General features: G+C 38.0%; 1 protein-coding gene across 1 annotated transcript in view; it reads right to left on the bottom strand.

Moving 5' to 3' along the window:
- KCTD3 (potassium channel tetramerization domain containing 3) overlaps positions 1-14100 on the bottom strand; it is a 35737-nt gene extending 21637 nt beyond the window's left edge. Inside the window, exons 1-5 of the mRNA XM_081942196.1 lie at positions 13763-14100; positions 5997-6050; positions 2123-2168; positions 1620-1693; positions 890-948 (exon numbers count right to left, since the gene is read on the bottom strand). Of these exons, the coding sequence (XP_081798322.1) occupies positions 890-948; positions 1620-1693; positions 2123-2168; positions 5997-6050; positions 13763-13836 (307 nt within the window). The 5' untranslated portion in view covers positions 13837-14100. The remainder of the gene's footprint in view (positions 1-889; positions 949-1619; positions 1694-2122; positions 2169-5996; positions 6051-13762) is intronic.
- Positions 14101-15807: the final 1707 nt, after the last annotated feature.

Here is a 15807-nt window from a genome sequence, read left to right on the forward strand (position 1 = left end):
TTTACACAACTAATATTATCAAACACAAAAGTTATAAAGCCAGACAGCAAAAGAAAAAAAATCCACAGAAATAAATTATGGTGGATTAAGAAAGCCATTAATATTTATGAAGAAATAACTATAACTTTTGTAAAACAACAAGAAGCACAAAATGCCATTGTGTGGCCTAGTATATGCTCCGCTTTTGAAGATGATAATCATAGAAGATTTAAAAAATGGTTACTGATGGAGCTATCCTGGAATGATGCATCTTTTCTTACAAATGGATTCTGGAAATGAAATGATGAGTTCCAGAAGGAACTGTGTATCTGCAATTTAACACTGACCAAGAAATAGAATATATTTTGCTCAGATATCTCCGTATTTTCAGTAAAAAAAAATCCTTGGATATCTACTTTCATCTCAGTACATTATTAAATATATACGTTTCAATTGTCATTCCAATTTCCTATTATTCACGAAAAGAATACAGGTAGACCTCAACCTATGACCACAATTGAGCCCAAAATGCATGTTGTTAAGTGAGAAATTTGTTAAGTGAGTTTTGCCCCATTTTATAACTTTTCTTAACACATTACTTAAATGAATCACTGCAGTTAAATTAGTAATATGGTTGTTAAGTGAATCTGTTTTCCCCATTGACTTTGCTTGTCAGAAGGTTGACACTGCAACCGTCATAAATATGAGTCAGTTGCCAAGCATTTGAATTTTATTCACGGGATCATGGGGATGCTGCAATGGTTATAAGTGTGAAAAATGGTCATAAATCACTTTTTTCAGTGCTGTTGTAACTTTGAACGGTCACTAAACGAACTATTGCAAGTCGAGGACTACCTGTAATTAAACTAGTTGCCAAGTTCAATCTAGCGATTCATGTATATATATTTACCTAACGGCGTGATTCCATAAAATTCTGCTTCGTGTCTGAGTACATTGATACTTACTCCTCTGCAAAACAAAGAAAATAGAATAAAAATACTATTTGAAAATTAAATGTAATTTTCCAACCCATGGATTAATACTGTTAGGTTTAAAATTGGAAGGATATTAATTCAAACTAACTCTTAAACTGCTAAGTCCATATTTTTTTAAAAAATAGATGTGAAGTGCTAAGGATATAAATCCAAAAGCTCAGAGGCAGGAAGTATAAAGTAGAATGGGTATATGAAAGTGATTTAAATTAGATACACAAGATAAAGGCTTCCTTGTCTTCATCAAGGCTACAGGGATACTCAGAACTGAAACTTTTCAGGATACAGGCCTTAAATATTATAGAATGGCACTTTGTGAAACTTCCATTCCTAGATTAGATCACAACATTTCTGATAGACAGATCAAGTAAAAATAAATGAAGAATTAAGGATTTAAGCATGGACAGACTTAATAAAGCCTTTTTATTAAAAGGTTTAAGAATTAAAAATATCTGCTAGAACCCAAATATTTCCTCACAAATTCTGAATGTGATTTGGGAAAATAGATTCTTAGTAACCAAAGGAAACAGTACTGTATCATCCACATTTACACACAAGAACCAGATTTTTAAAATTAATTTCAAGTGAGCTTAACACTATTTTAATTATTTTCCTCCTGAAACATTTTAATATAAAAATCTAACTTACCTCAGATCTAATTCCTTTGTTCGAAGAAAATTTAAAATTGGTGCAAATGCTGCAGGATCTCTATCAATAAATATCTACAAAGAAGAAGAGATAGCTGATTTATTTGCCTGCAAGGACATTTTAAATCAGGAAAGCAATCCTGTCATAATTATGCATGCTAAAGTCATATTTATTTTAGTGGGTGTAACTTAAACATACATTAACATTTCAATTTTTGTTCAATTTTTTGAGTTTTGAGCTTGTCAAATAGTTGCTAGAATCTACAGTATTCATATTTAAAACAACCTGTTTTGGTAACAGGTCTCATCCCAAATGCCTGATTTAAACTCTCTCTGAAGCATTATTGCAAGTCAACATCATACAGTACATTGCTGACTCACAGTTACAACGTTTGCATTTATTCAGTTAAGCTTACATGAATTATTCTGAATCCAACATTTTTACCAGAAAAAAAATCTAATCAATTTTCACATTATAATACAATTAAAAAGCAAAATACTCACAGCACCAGTTTCGTCTTTCAGTGTTGAAATTCTCCCACTCAACAAACTGAAATCAACAAATATAAATTACAATCTAATTTGAGTAAGAGACAGGGGGAAAAAAATGAATCAAATAAATGTTCAGAGAAGAGCAACAGAGATGATTAGTGGCCTAGAAACTACAATAAACGAAGAACGATGGAAAAAACTGGGTATACCTAGTCTAGTGAAAAGAAGGACCAAGGGTAATATGATAGCAGTCTTCCATTACTTGAAGGGCTGCCACAAGGAAGAGGGAGCCAACTTATTTATCAAAGCACCTGAAGACAAGACAAGAAACAATGGATGGAAACTAATCAAGGAGAAAAACAACCAGGAATTAAGGAGAAAACGTCAAACAATGAGAACAATCAACCAGTGGAGCAAATTGCCTTCAGAAGCAATGGGTGCCCCATCGCTGGGGCTTTTAAGAGACTGGACAGTCATTTGTCAAAAATAGTATAGGTGTCCTGTGTGAGTGGGGGTTGGACTAGATCAGTGGTCGGCAAGCCGCGGCTCGCGAGCCACATGCGGCTCTTCTGTGTGCCGGGCGCCCGTTCCCCTCCCTCCTCTCGGGCACTTCAAAACAAGCGCCCCTTTCCCTTTTTTCTTTTCGACCCACAATGATTATGGAGGATCCTGAAGTCGGGCGGGGACGAGAAGCGAGGAGGCAGAAAAAGAAACGGAGGCTAAGGAGCTTCCCTCCCGCCCCCTCCCAGCAAAAATCTAACCGGGGAGCCGGGCGGGCAGTAGCAAATTAGCCGATCACGCCGCGTGATCGGTTAATTTGCTACTGCCCACGCGGCATGATCGGCTAATTTGCTACTGCCCGCCCGGCTCCCCGGTTAGATTTTTGCTGGGAGGGGGCGGGGGGGAAGCTCCTTGGCCTCCGTCTCTTTTTCTCCCTCCTCACTTCTTGGGGCTCCACCAATGGGGGAGCAAGGCCCGCCCAGCGCCAGGCTTTGGGCTAACACAGAGGTCTGCAAAGTTGGCTGTTTTAAGACTGGTGGACTTCAATTCTCAGAATTCTGCGAGTTGAAGTCCACCAGTCTTAAGAGCCAATTTTGCAGATCCCTGGGCTAATATGATTGATGCCCTTGGTGGACTTCAATTCTCAGAATTCTGGGAGTTGAAGTCCACAAGTCTTCAAGCTGTCAGGTTTGAAGACCCCTGGGTTTTTTTTTTCTAAAGGGTTAGGGGTGCAAGGGTCTTGCAACTTGACAGCTTGAAGACTTGCATGCTTCAATGCCAGAGTTTCTGAGCCAACATGACTGGAAGAGGAATTCTGGGAGTTGAAGTCCACAAGTCTTAAAGCTGTCAGGTTTGAAGACCCCTTGGGGTTTTTTTCCTAAAGGGTTAGGGATGTAAGGATCTTGTAACTTGACAGCTTTAAGACTTGCGTGCTTCAAATGCCAGAGTTTATTGAAACTAAAAACAGTGTACCATCCTATGTATTTTCGGTTTTAAAAATGTGGCTCTCAAAATAAATTTCAATCGTGGTTTTGGCGAGATTTGGCTCAGTTGAAAAAAAAGGTTGCCCACCACTGGACTAGATAAACTCCAAGGTCTCTTCCAATTCTGTTACTGTTACTAAATGTTTTGGACTGCAAGTTAGCTCCCATAAGGGAGAAGGTGATTTCTACCAACTATAATTTCATCCACATTACACCTAAATCATGTCCTATATTATTCCCACAGCCAATCAAAACATATTTGCAAAGGATGAAGAGCATTGCATAGTAGACGTAGTTGGGTAATTTTTTCTAGGTATAGAAAAGTCCATTTTGCAAATTTATGCACACACACACACACACACACACACACACACACACACACACACACATTTTCTGTGTTCAGGTTTCATCAGCACAAGCCATGATGAAACTACATTTTTCAAGAGAGTACAGCTAGTCCTCAACTTACAACCACAATTGAGCCCAAAATTTATATTGCTGAGACATTGGTTAAGTGAGTTTTGCCCGAGTTACAATTCTTCCTGCCACAGTTGTTAAGTGAATCACTGCAGTTCAGTTAGTAACCCGGTTGTTAAGTGAATTTGGTTTCCCCATTGACTTTGCTTGTAGGAAGGTTGCAAAGGATGATCACATGACCCAGGGACACTGTGACCGTCATAAATGTGAATCAGTTGTCAAGCATCCGAATGTAAATCACGTGACTATGGGGATGCTGAAACGGTCATAAGTGTGAAAATGGTCATAACTCACTTTTTTCAGTGCCATTGTAACTTCAAACGGTCACTAAGTGAACTGTTGTAAGTCGAGGACTACCTGTAATGTCTTTACAGTTCAGATTTCTGTAATGATTATACAAAAATAAGGTTAGGAAAGAATGATAAAATACTAAAGAAACTTTTTTTAGATTGTCCTCCTTCTTCTAATCACTCTTTATAGCAAAGAGCATGCTTGATTTACAAAAATCCTAAAGAGGGCCCTGGTGTAACCCTTTTGTAATAGGCAAATTTAGGATCTATCTAAAACTTCGTTACTACTACCCAGTCTCCAAGCTTTTACGGTAGGTTATGGAATGGTGGCTACAAAGGGCTCTGGAAGAAGAAATGTGAACCCTTTTCTAATCAATATTCACACCTGAGCATGGGACAGAAATTCCTCATTGGTTGCTCTTGTTGATGATTAAATGGTGGGACTTAAGACAGAGAAAAACCAACTTCTGGATCTCTTGACAGAAATCAATCCCCTTCCAAAATACGCTTTTATTTGGTCTGCAAGGATTAGGAGTTGGAAGTACTATTTCACGCATTTCAGAGTGGATGGTTCTAGTCACCATACTATGGAAATAAGAGGTTGAGCCCGCAAGACATTTCATGATGGAGGACTCTTAGGGAAGTAAAATGAACCTCAGAAAGATCGTGAATAGATCTGAAGCTGACTGAAGCAAGGGAAACAGAAAGGCAGCTGTATTTCTAGCCATTTCTACTCATAAGAGTTACGAATAAAAGGTAGCCAAGTAAAATTTCAAACTATAAGAAGGCTTATAATTTCATTATGGATCTTAATAGAATTTAATAGTCCCAATGCACTCATTTGCAGTGCTTTATCGTTTATTTACCCGCCATTTTCACTCTGAAACTCATTCTTCTACTAACAGTAATACATAACTGGAATCTCATGGCAGAAAAAGCAATCTAAGTATGGTGGAGATGGAACAATGTTACGAGAGAGGAGTTCAATATCCACACACCCCTGCTACCTGCACTGAAAATATTGACTGCAGAAAAATAGCAGCCATTAGAGTATTACTAATTCAGTTAACTAGATAGCATCCTGTTCACATTTTGTCTATAAATACCAGTCACAAAATGTAATCCACAATTTGCTGTACAAAGAACAGAGCAATAGATTCTTCCATAATATAATAAAATGAACACCAGCTATTTCAGTTCAGCATTTATATTATAAATCAAAAGATAATCAATAATACACACAAAAAGGCTAAAAGCTATTCCAGACAATTTTGGTCTAAATATGGTAGTAAAGTTAGAAAAATAAAAAATAAGAGTGCAGTGAAAAAATTCATTTCAAAGCCATCAGACCAAAATTATTTGCATTTTACATAATCCACAAAACAGCAATGTTCCCTCAACTTATTAACTCTTGTTTCTTAATACAGAGAACACAATAAGAAAAGGAGCCAGGTTGTTTGGTATTTTTGTTACAAGACAAAATTCAATAATAAAGTTTCCCAATGTAAGATAGAAACAAAAACTCAAACCTGGAAACCTGACCTAATCTATTAGACTTTTCCATTTAACAGGGAGTTAGTCTCATTGAAGCTTCTTTCAAGTAAAAATGATGTAATTAAGTAAATGGCAAAATACCTGGAAAAAAAGGAGTCAGGGATCCACATTAGTGTTTGCCTTGAAGTACTGAACCTAGAAAAGACAGATGAAAAGTCAGGTTCAATCAAATAAAATTAGATATGTTTTCAGTAGTAAATATAAATATGTTAAAACTTGATCTAATGAAGAGATAATTTTGCCATTTATTACAGACCTAATTATTTCTACTTTCCAACTTCATAATAAATCAAACATGTTCATGTGGCTTGACTGCTCATTGGATGGAAAAGAAGAATTCTATTCTAGTTTCATTCTTGGCTTTCTTCAAAAAGCTGCTTTTGAAATGGAAGATAAAGGAACTTTTGATTACAGCATACAGTTCAATTCTCAAAGGGAGAGATTATTGGGTGAGTACCAGGCCCTTGCTTGAGTTTAATTGTTTGAATCCTGACTGACAAAATGTACCTTAAAGCAATGGTAGGGAGCATTTATCATCTGATAATTTATTCCTATTATTTATTTTCAAGTTACTGTAAAAGAGTTTCCGTTAAATAGTTACACAAAACACCCAAGATGAAATACAAAGCAATATTACACTCTTTCCCTCTTTTCTAATCATGTAAATGACTTAAATATGTCTCTTCAATTCTAAATAATACACATACTCGCACAAATACACACAAAGAGGGCTAAGTGAACACTAGTATATCCATAACCTTACATCCATCCTAATTTATATAGCAGCCTATCTCATACAAGTGACTCTGGGTAGCCACAACAGAAACCAATCACACCATTAAATGTTGTTTCAACATTTCTTCAACAAATCCAATGAATCAGATCCATGTTCCCAAATCTATGACACGTGTGCCAGAGGTGGCACGCAGAGCCCGCTCTGTGGGCACGTGTGCCGTCACCAGCTGCTCTTCCAGGTTCTAGCGCATGCATGCACACTGGCTAGCTGCTCTTCCGGGTTCCAGCACACGCATGCATGCTAGTCAGCTGCTTTTCTGGGTTCCAGCACGCACATGATCTCTTCCAGTTTCTGGCACTTTCATGCGCACCAGCCAGCTGCTCTCTTTCAGAATCCAGCACATGCATGCACACCAGCCAGCTGCTCTCTTCCAGAATCCGGCACATGCATGCACACCAGCTAGCTGCTCTCTTCCAGATTCCGGCACATGCATGCACACCAGCCAGCTGCTCTCTTCCAGAATCCGGCACATGCATGCACACCAGCTAGCTGCTCTCTTCCAGATTCCGGCACATGCATGCACACCAGCCAGCTGCTCTCTTCCAGATTCCGGCATATGCATGCACACCAGCCAGCTGCTCTCTTCCAGATTCCGGCACATGCATGCACACCAGCAGCTGCTCTCTTCCAGATTCCGGCACATGCATGCACACTAGCCAGCTACTCTCTTCCAGATTCTGGCCAGCTACTCTCTTCCAGATTCTGGCACGCATGTGCGCATGCATACATGCGCTTATTTTGGCACTCAGTGCCAAAAAGGTTAACCATCACTTATACTCACTCAGATGAGTATAATGTAGATTTCTATTTTTCACCTAAAAATATTGCATTGTGAATTGCTTTGATTTAAATCCAAAGATCTGTAAATAGTTTCCTTAGTGGGACAAGGTTTATATATATAAACTATATATAAAATGTTTACCTACAAGGTTTGTCAATGAAATGACTGATTCTTTGGTTTAAAACTAGCAACATAATAGATGCTCACACAAACCTATACTTGCTCATAGGCTAAATAAGTTAATCTATGAGACACAATAACTTTGGAACAGAGAAGACAAGCGTGAAGTTCTCATAGCTGAGCCATACTTGAATTACCTTTTTGGCTTATTATGTCTGCTATAATTAAAACATGAATTGTTGTAGGAAAAAGACAGTGGCAACTAAAATCTCATCTTTGGGTTTCTCTCCAGGTGTTCTTCTCAGTAAGGGATATAATCAGCCCAAAGCACTCATTAAATAGCATGTAGCGAACACAGAGCATCAATTAGACCTATCCAGGTCCCCAACCTTTATTGCATGTGAATCCAATAATCCAACTGTCTTCCCTATGACATAATTAATCTTGAAGCAGAAAGCCTTTAGTTTAGCACACGGAATGCCCTTTTCTCAGTTCTCCCTGACTAGAGAGATAATGACACACAAAAACAACAGAGTGTGTGCTTCTCCAGTGCCTGCATTCCAAAGATATTCGTACTAGCCTCATCTCATAATTACTGCATAAATTTTATAAATAAATAAATAAATAAAATGCCTAGGGTGCACAGGACAATTCTACACCTCCCTGCTGTTTTCAAATACTAGCCTTCCTACAACATAATGCTAGGTTCTGCATAGCCAAAGCAGCATTTAAAATCCTTCAGACCTGTGCCATAAACTATTTTAATGAGCACTCAGCTCATCATACTAGAGTGCTTTATACTATGATCTATTTAGCTTTCCACTTATTAACCTTTATCCCCTACAATCATCTCTTACCCTTCCTTTTAGATTCCTTTTAGGCTTTTGTTCTTATATATACTTTTGGTTTAATATCTTTTAGTTTTTTATAATTATTATTTTTAGATTCTGATGTATTTTCTATGCTTTCTACCTGACTGTACGCTACTTTTCATATGCTGGTCTTTGGCCATAATAATGATTTGATTTTAATATGTATGAACTTCACCATTGTTGAATTATCACGTTGTACAAATATTTGGTAAGAAAGAAGATACTTTGAATTCTACAATGAAAATTCAAGTAATCCGTGGATTCACCCTCAGATTACTTTCACCGCTATTTTCGTTGTTTGTCCAAGGAAGCCTTCCTCAAGGAAAAATACAATAGATTTTATAAGGTTAGAAATATTTAGGGAAGTGTGTGGCACTGTGAACTATATGGTATATGCAACAATAATTAACCCTGCCCTGAAATAAATCATTTAAAATATTAAGGATGATCAGCATGTAAATAAATAGACACAAACCTAATTTCTTTTTATTTTATGCTTACATGGTAAAAGAAATAGAGACACTTCTTTCTGCATGGCTCTGAAGACAGCATGTACTATCCAAACAACTTGCAAATACAAGAAACTAAATCTAAAATTTCACAAAAATTATCAGCTTCATTAGCTAAAAAGTATAACAAAATATGTCTTAATGATATAAATATATATTTTTCAAAATGTAAATGTTAAAGTCCTACAGGATTTATTCTAACTAGGTTTATTTTATATTTAAAAAGTGTATACCATTTAATGTGTTTATCTTTTCTATTTCTTGTTGTGCCATAATTATATCTGCAATTATAACCAATTTTTAGCTTTCTAGCCATCCTGATTCATGCACACACTAACCATATGATAAATGTAAATTATTAGCAATCACTATTTGTTCTTTATATTCTTGAGATGTGTATCATGTCTAAACAATCTATTCTTTTAATTAAAGCTTTTGTATCTAACTTGGAGAGCATATATATGTATGTGTATGTATGTATGTATGTATGTAAGTATGTGTGTGTGTGTGTATATATATCTATATATCTATCTCTATATCTCTATCTCTATCATCTCTATATCGTATATCTGTATCTGTATCTGTATCTATATATATATCTATATCATCTATATCATCTATATCTATATCTATATCTATATCTATCTATCTATCTATCTATCATCTATCTATCTATCTATCTATCATCTATCTATCTATCTATCTATCTATCTATCTATCTATATATATATATATATATATATAGAGAGAGAGAGAGAGACACTGTATATGTTTCGAATCACATGTTCTCTTCAAATTGGGATCACTGTACAGAGACATATCCTGGCTTCTTCCAATTGTGACATGCATGTTTTATCCATTTTTTCCTCATAAAGATTGGTACATTCTCTGAAGCACCTTCAATTTACATCGCCTGAAATGAGCATTGTATTCTATTATTTTTTCTATAGGAAAATTAAGTATGCTGACACGAGGTTTCGGTATCATGATACTGAATCCCTCAGCAATCTTAAGTAGGTCAGCAACTATCAATGATGTGGTAATGCTTTGCTTGTGCAGAAGACCATACAATCACCATATAATATCCTGATAATAATAGCAGGAGTGTATTGATTGTAATACTACTCAACATGAATTAACAAATAACTGTAGAATACCCTCAACCCCATACTAGCTTCCAAAAAATTGACCAAGGAATTTCTTTATGCTAACATATTTATATACAAGCATCATTTCAATAATAAGTGCTAAACTTTAGCAGATTAGTTTAAGAAAATGTTGACTGGAGATACGTTAAAACATGGGTGTGATTAATCTTAAACAAGTCACATGGTTATGTGACTAAAGATTACTTTAAAAATTGATCTTTTAAATAATGTTTTCATTATTACACAATAAAAAGGGAAAATAGATACAAAAACTACAGAGGGATTACTTTGTTAACTGTGTCTAGGGTGATGTTTGGCAAAATTCAGATTAAAAAACTACAACAGGAAAATATAAGGAAGGACGGTGCTTCCCACCAGGGCGCATGGCATCCAGATTTTTGTTGTCCCTAAATAATTGACAAGTGTATGATTGTGAGAAAGTTTACAGTTAGTTTTTTAAAAGCATATGATAAAATGGGTAGGTTTTCCACTTTATTTGGTCCTGGTTGGACCCTACTGAGGAATTTTGTCCAGTTCTGGCTAGCATTATAAAGGGTGAGGATAAAATGAAACAGCTTTAGAAGAGGATTACTAAGATGGTAAGGAATCTGGAAATTAAGCCTTATAAAGAGTAGGTATATTTAGCCCATATAAAAGTTAATTTAGGAAATATATTTTCAAATAGCTGAAGTTCTGCCACACAGAATAGATTGTTGTTATATTATCTATTGGAAGTTACAATAAATTTGGTTATCTCAGGAGACATATAAAAATAAACTGAATGCAGCAGGAGTGGGACATTTTAAGAAATACAGATAGTCCTCAACTTACAATCACAATTGGGACCAGAATTCTAGTCATAAGTCATTGTGGTCATTAAATCAAGGCACCACATGACCAGGTCCATCTTTTTCAACCATTTTTTACGGCAGTTATTAAGCAAATCTCACAGTCGAAAGTCCGAATCCATTCTCCCAAATGGGCATTTTTTTGCTGCTCAACAACTGGTCATAAGTCAAAGGCTACCTGTATTTTTGGTAAAACAAGAGATAAATGTCAAAACCTACATGAATATAAATTCAAAACAAAAATGACCAGTACAAAACGAGTATGCTGAGGTAGATTTGTCATGCAGACAGAAAGACATTCAATCACATTACAAAACAAATGCATGAAGGAAGAGGGGAAGGATGCATGGATATAAGAAAAACAAAGATGCTTCTGGACAATAACTGCCCAGAATCATTGGGATTCAGATGGTGCATGTGTTTAATTATTAAGAATAGGACATGAGTGAATGGTATGGTTATAAACTAGATTTACCTATTTTTTCATTTCCTCATCTCATGCTTATTATTTCTTGCTCCTTTTCTATGCTTTGCATAATGCAGCTTATCCACAAGAGAATAGCATAATCAGCATGTATAGTATTCATGCATGTTAAACTCAATAGGAAAAAACTTGGCAGAACTTCCTGGAATCTTGATTCAGCATGTTTCAATTAGGCTCTAAGCCATACTTAGCTTAAGGCTCTCTGACATACTCCCTAGCATAGTTAGCATAACAATCTTTAATGCATGTTAGGAAGAAGCCACCAAAACTGATTATCTTTTGTCAACAAGAACTGCAATTCCCTTTTTTAATATATTGCTATTATATCTAATTCACTTGTGATACTTCTTTCTCCCATCTTCACCTAGTTTAGAAGAGAGTATTGTCCTGCACTTTTTGTCACTGAAGTTGACTATTGATGTAACTGACATCTCTGTCCTGAAAAACAGGGCTCTCAATCCCCCAATAGATTACTTTATTTTTAGAAGTAATAATTGGACAAGATCAAGACTCCAATTGTAAGGCTTGTTTGAATACGGATACCATTATATACTTAAAAAAAGATCAGCTAGATGAGCCTTAGGTTTATATGGCAGTCTCATAATCACATGAGGTCTCATAATCTTTACATCATATTCATCTGAAACAACCAAATTAGTGTACACGTCACAACCATTTGCATGGATAGAGCCACCTAGATGATGCTTATTTTGTAGTATTATGACACAAGAATATAGATCTAATCCCTGAATTTTCTTTATTTTTTACTAAGACCCAGCTGAAATCATAGTCAAAACACAGATCACACTGAAAATGATTCATTCTGTGCAGACATGTATTATTTATTTTGTGATAGCAATTTTAGTTGGGTTCCATATAAAAGAGAATCCATGAAGAATTGTGACTTAGAACCACATACCTGCATAAGGCATCACAAAAAGTATCAGTATAGCAACTAATGGCTCATTCGTAACATGGATACCTGTTATTTGTCATTGGTTTCAGCTGGGTCTCATGTCTATGGAGATTCTCAATCACCCAAGTCATGATTGTTCCAAAAAATACTTTTTCCAAGAGGCAACTCCTTTCTTGGTTGTTTTTTTTCCCCCCTTTGAAAAGGTTTCATTTCTCATCCAAGAAGCTTCTTCAGCTCTGTTCAGTGAAACGCCCAAGAAAGTTCAGTTGAGAAAGCACCTTTGACAACTGAGACCCATGTGGAAAAACAATCGAGAGATTCTACACTTTGGAGTCAAGTTTTTGTGTCACAATGCAACAAAAATCAGTGGAACCCCCCCCCCCCCTGCTGAAAATGGCTTGGCTCATTGATGGTTTGATACACTTTCATGAAATGTCACTGTAGAAAAAACAGTGACAACTTATGAGGATAGATTTATGTGGTATAATAAAAGCATAGAATCTTGTGGCCCATTTTATTGATTGATTGATTGATTGATTGATTGATTTTGGTTTGTTAAGCATGTATGAGAAAACAAGTATAAGTATGACTATAACATATAAACATATAAGTATAAGCAAGTATACAAATATACATAAGAATGAGTGCAAATAAATGGGAACAGTAGGACACGGACGGTAGGCACGCTGGTGTGCTTATGCACGCCCCCTTTATGGACCGCTTAGGAAAGGGGTGAGGTCCACGCTAGACAATTTAAGGTCAAAGTTTGAAGGTTTGAAGGTAGAGCATTCCAGGCATTGACCGCTCTGTTGCTGAAGTCATAATTTCTGCAATGGAGTTTAGAGCTGTTTACTTTGAGTTTGTATCTATTGTTTGCCTGTATATTATTGCGGTTAAAGTTGGAGTAGTCGTTGACAGGTAGGACGTTGTAGCAGACAATTTTGTGTACTCAGCTTAGGTCAGACCGTAGTTCTAGGTTATCCAGGTCCAAAATTTCAAGCCTGGGGGCGAAAGGTATTCTATAGAGGAGTGGTGGACTCTTCTCGTGAAATACCTTTGTCCACTCTTAAAGCAAACGATTCTTTTAAGTTCTGATATTTGTTTATGAGAAGCCCCTAGGCGAATCTATAGCCAGAACTGAGCCTCCTCACACATAGAGCAGACTCCTTACAACATCGGTTATTTGAAGCAGCGATTCGGTCAGTCTGGGGAAGGAGAGCCACGGCTTTCTTTTCCCAGGCCCATCTCCACTGAAGGCATCCCTTCCTCCATGCCATCACAACAGCCGCCGCCCCCCCTCCCGCCATCAACCGCCAAGATCCCTTCCAGCCGCGGCTTGCCCCACCCACCCCTCGTTCCGCGCTCGAGCTCACCTGGTGCCCCCGACGTTGAGCTGGATGATCTCCCCGCTGCCCGCTCCGGCAAAACCGGCGCCGTTCCCCGCCATTTTCCCCAGCAGCAGATCTTGCCCCGAATACCGCCTGTCGTCGCCGCCGCCGCCGCCTCCAGCCGCCTCCCCGGAGTCGAGGGAGGTGGGAAAAGGAGGCGGCGGCGGGGCCGGGGGAGAAAACGGGGCGTCCAGCGAGGCCGTAGAGCCTTCCGCAGCAAGCGCTAAACTGCCAGGTCGGGGATCGGAGAGAAGGAAGAGGAGGCGAAGGGTCGATCTCCCTCTCTCCGGTCAGGCATCCAGACGCCCCACCGATGCACCGCGCCCCCCCCCTCCCTCCTCTGGGCCGCCGCGGTTCTCTACGGCAAAAAAAAAAAAAATCCTAGCAACGCGCGGCACCTGGAGGAGGGGACTCCGCGAGGGACAAAATACCAGCGTTGGTTGCGTCTTCGCGAGAGCTCAAACGGAAGGCGGGAATATGCAAAACAAGCCCAAGACGAACGCTCGGAAGGGAGGGACGCGGAAGAGAATTGACTACATCTGCCTTGCTCGGCCTGTTTGTTCAAATTAGGCTCGGGCCGTTCTTTCGGCTCCCGTTTTGGTAGCTGCATCGTATCCTTTTAAGCTTCTGCAACTTTACCGTATGCCAGCCGACTTGGATTTCCTTTCCCATCAGCGTTACCGAATTTAAAATCCAATGCATCTGCAGGAAGCTACTTGATGAAACTTGTTCTTAACAGGATAACCCCCCCCCCCGTTTCCGGTGTACGTTTCAAGGAAATCCAGTTGGTGTTTTTTTTTTACTTGAAATCCTGGGCAAAAAAGAAAAACACCTCACAAGTGTGCGGCAGCTGCCAAAAAAGCCAACACAGTTCTAGGCTGCATCAACAGAGGGATAGAATCAAGGTCACGTGGAGTGTTAATACCACTTTATAATGCCTTGGTAAGGCCACACTTGGCATACTGCATTCAGTTTTGGTCGCCACGATGTAGAAAAGATGTGGAGACTCTAGAAAGAGTGCAGAGAAGAGCAACAAAGATGATTAGGGGACTGGAGACTAAAACATGAAGAACGGTTGCAGGAACTGGGTATGTCTAGCTTAAGAGAAAGAAGGACTAGGGGAGACATGATAGCAGTGTTCTAATATCTTAGGGGTTGCCACAAAGAAGAGGGAGTCAAACTATTCTCCAAGGCACCCAAGGGTAGAACAAGAAGCAATGGGTGGAAACTAATCAAGGAGAGAAGCAACTTAGAACTGAGGAAAAACTTCCTGAGAACAATTAATCAGTGGAACAGCTTTCCTCCAGAAGTTGTGAATGCTCCAACACTGGAAGTCTTTAAGAAGATGTTGGATAACCATTTGTTTGAAACGGTATAGGGTTTTCTGCCTAGGCAGTGGGTTGGACTAGAAGACCTCCAAGGTCCCTTCCAACTCTGCTATTGTATTGTATTGTGTACATTTTTCAATCAATCTTTTATTACAGCCACCGACCAACACACAGTATACATTGTAAAGTTGTTAACTGGGAGTTTACGCTTATCTAGCTGCATTGGCAGCACCGTTAAGCAAATAATTTTTGATCAGGGTGTGATTGTTTCAAGGGTATATTGTTACACTGAAATCCATTAGTATATGAATTAGATTAGAACATTCCCTGTACAGTACAAACATACATATGTGGGAAATTCTGGTCCTTCACATGTTGCTATACTACACACAAACATCCAACTACCATATCATAACGCTTAGAAGAAATCGTATAACATTGAGAAGTCTTTTCATTGCCACCATTTTACAAGACAGTTACATAGCAAGCCTGGGCTAAACTTTAAAATGCCATCAAGTTTTTCATCCTTTTAAGAATAGGAATCAATATTATAACCTAATGTAAAACCTGAAACTCCTTAATCACCTGATCGATTTTCTCTGTTGCTATGATATTACATGAAGAAGCAAACATTTTCTTTATACATTTTTACATTTCCTTTTTTGTTTTGTTTTGTTTTGCTTAGAGCAATTGCCTTCATGG

The sequence above is a fragment of the Natrix helvetica genome, assembly GCF_964273705.1.
Source record: "Natrix helvetica genome assembly, chromosome: 2".
NCBI classification, from domain to species: Eukaryota; Metazoa; Chordata; class Lepidosauria; order Squamata; family Natricidae; genus Natrix; species Natrix helvetica.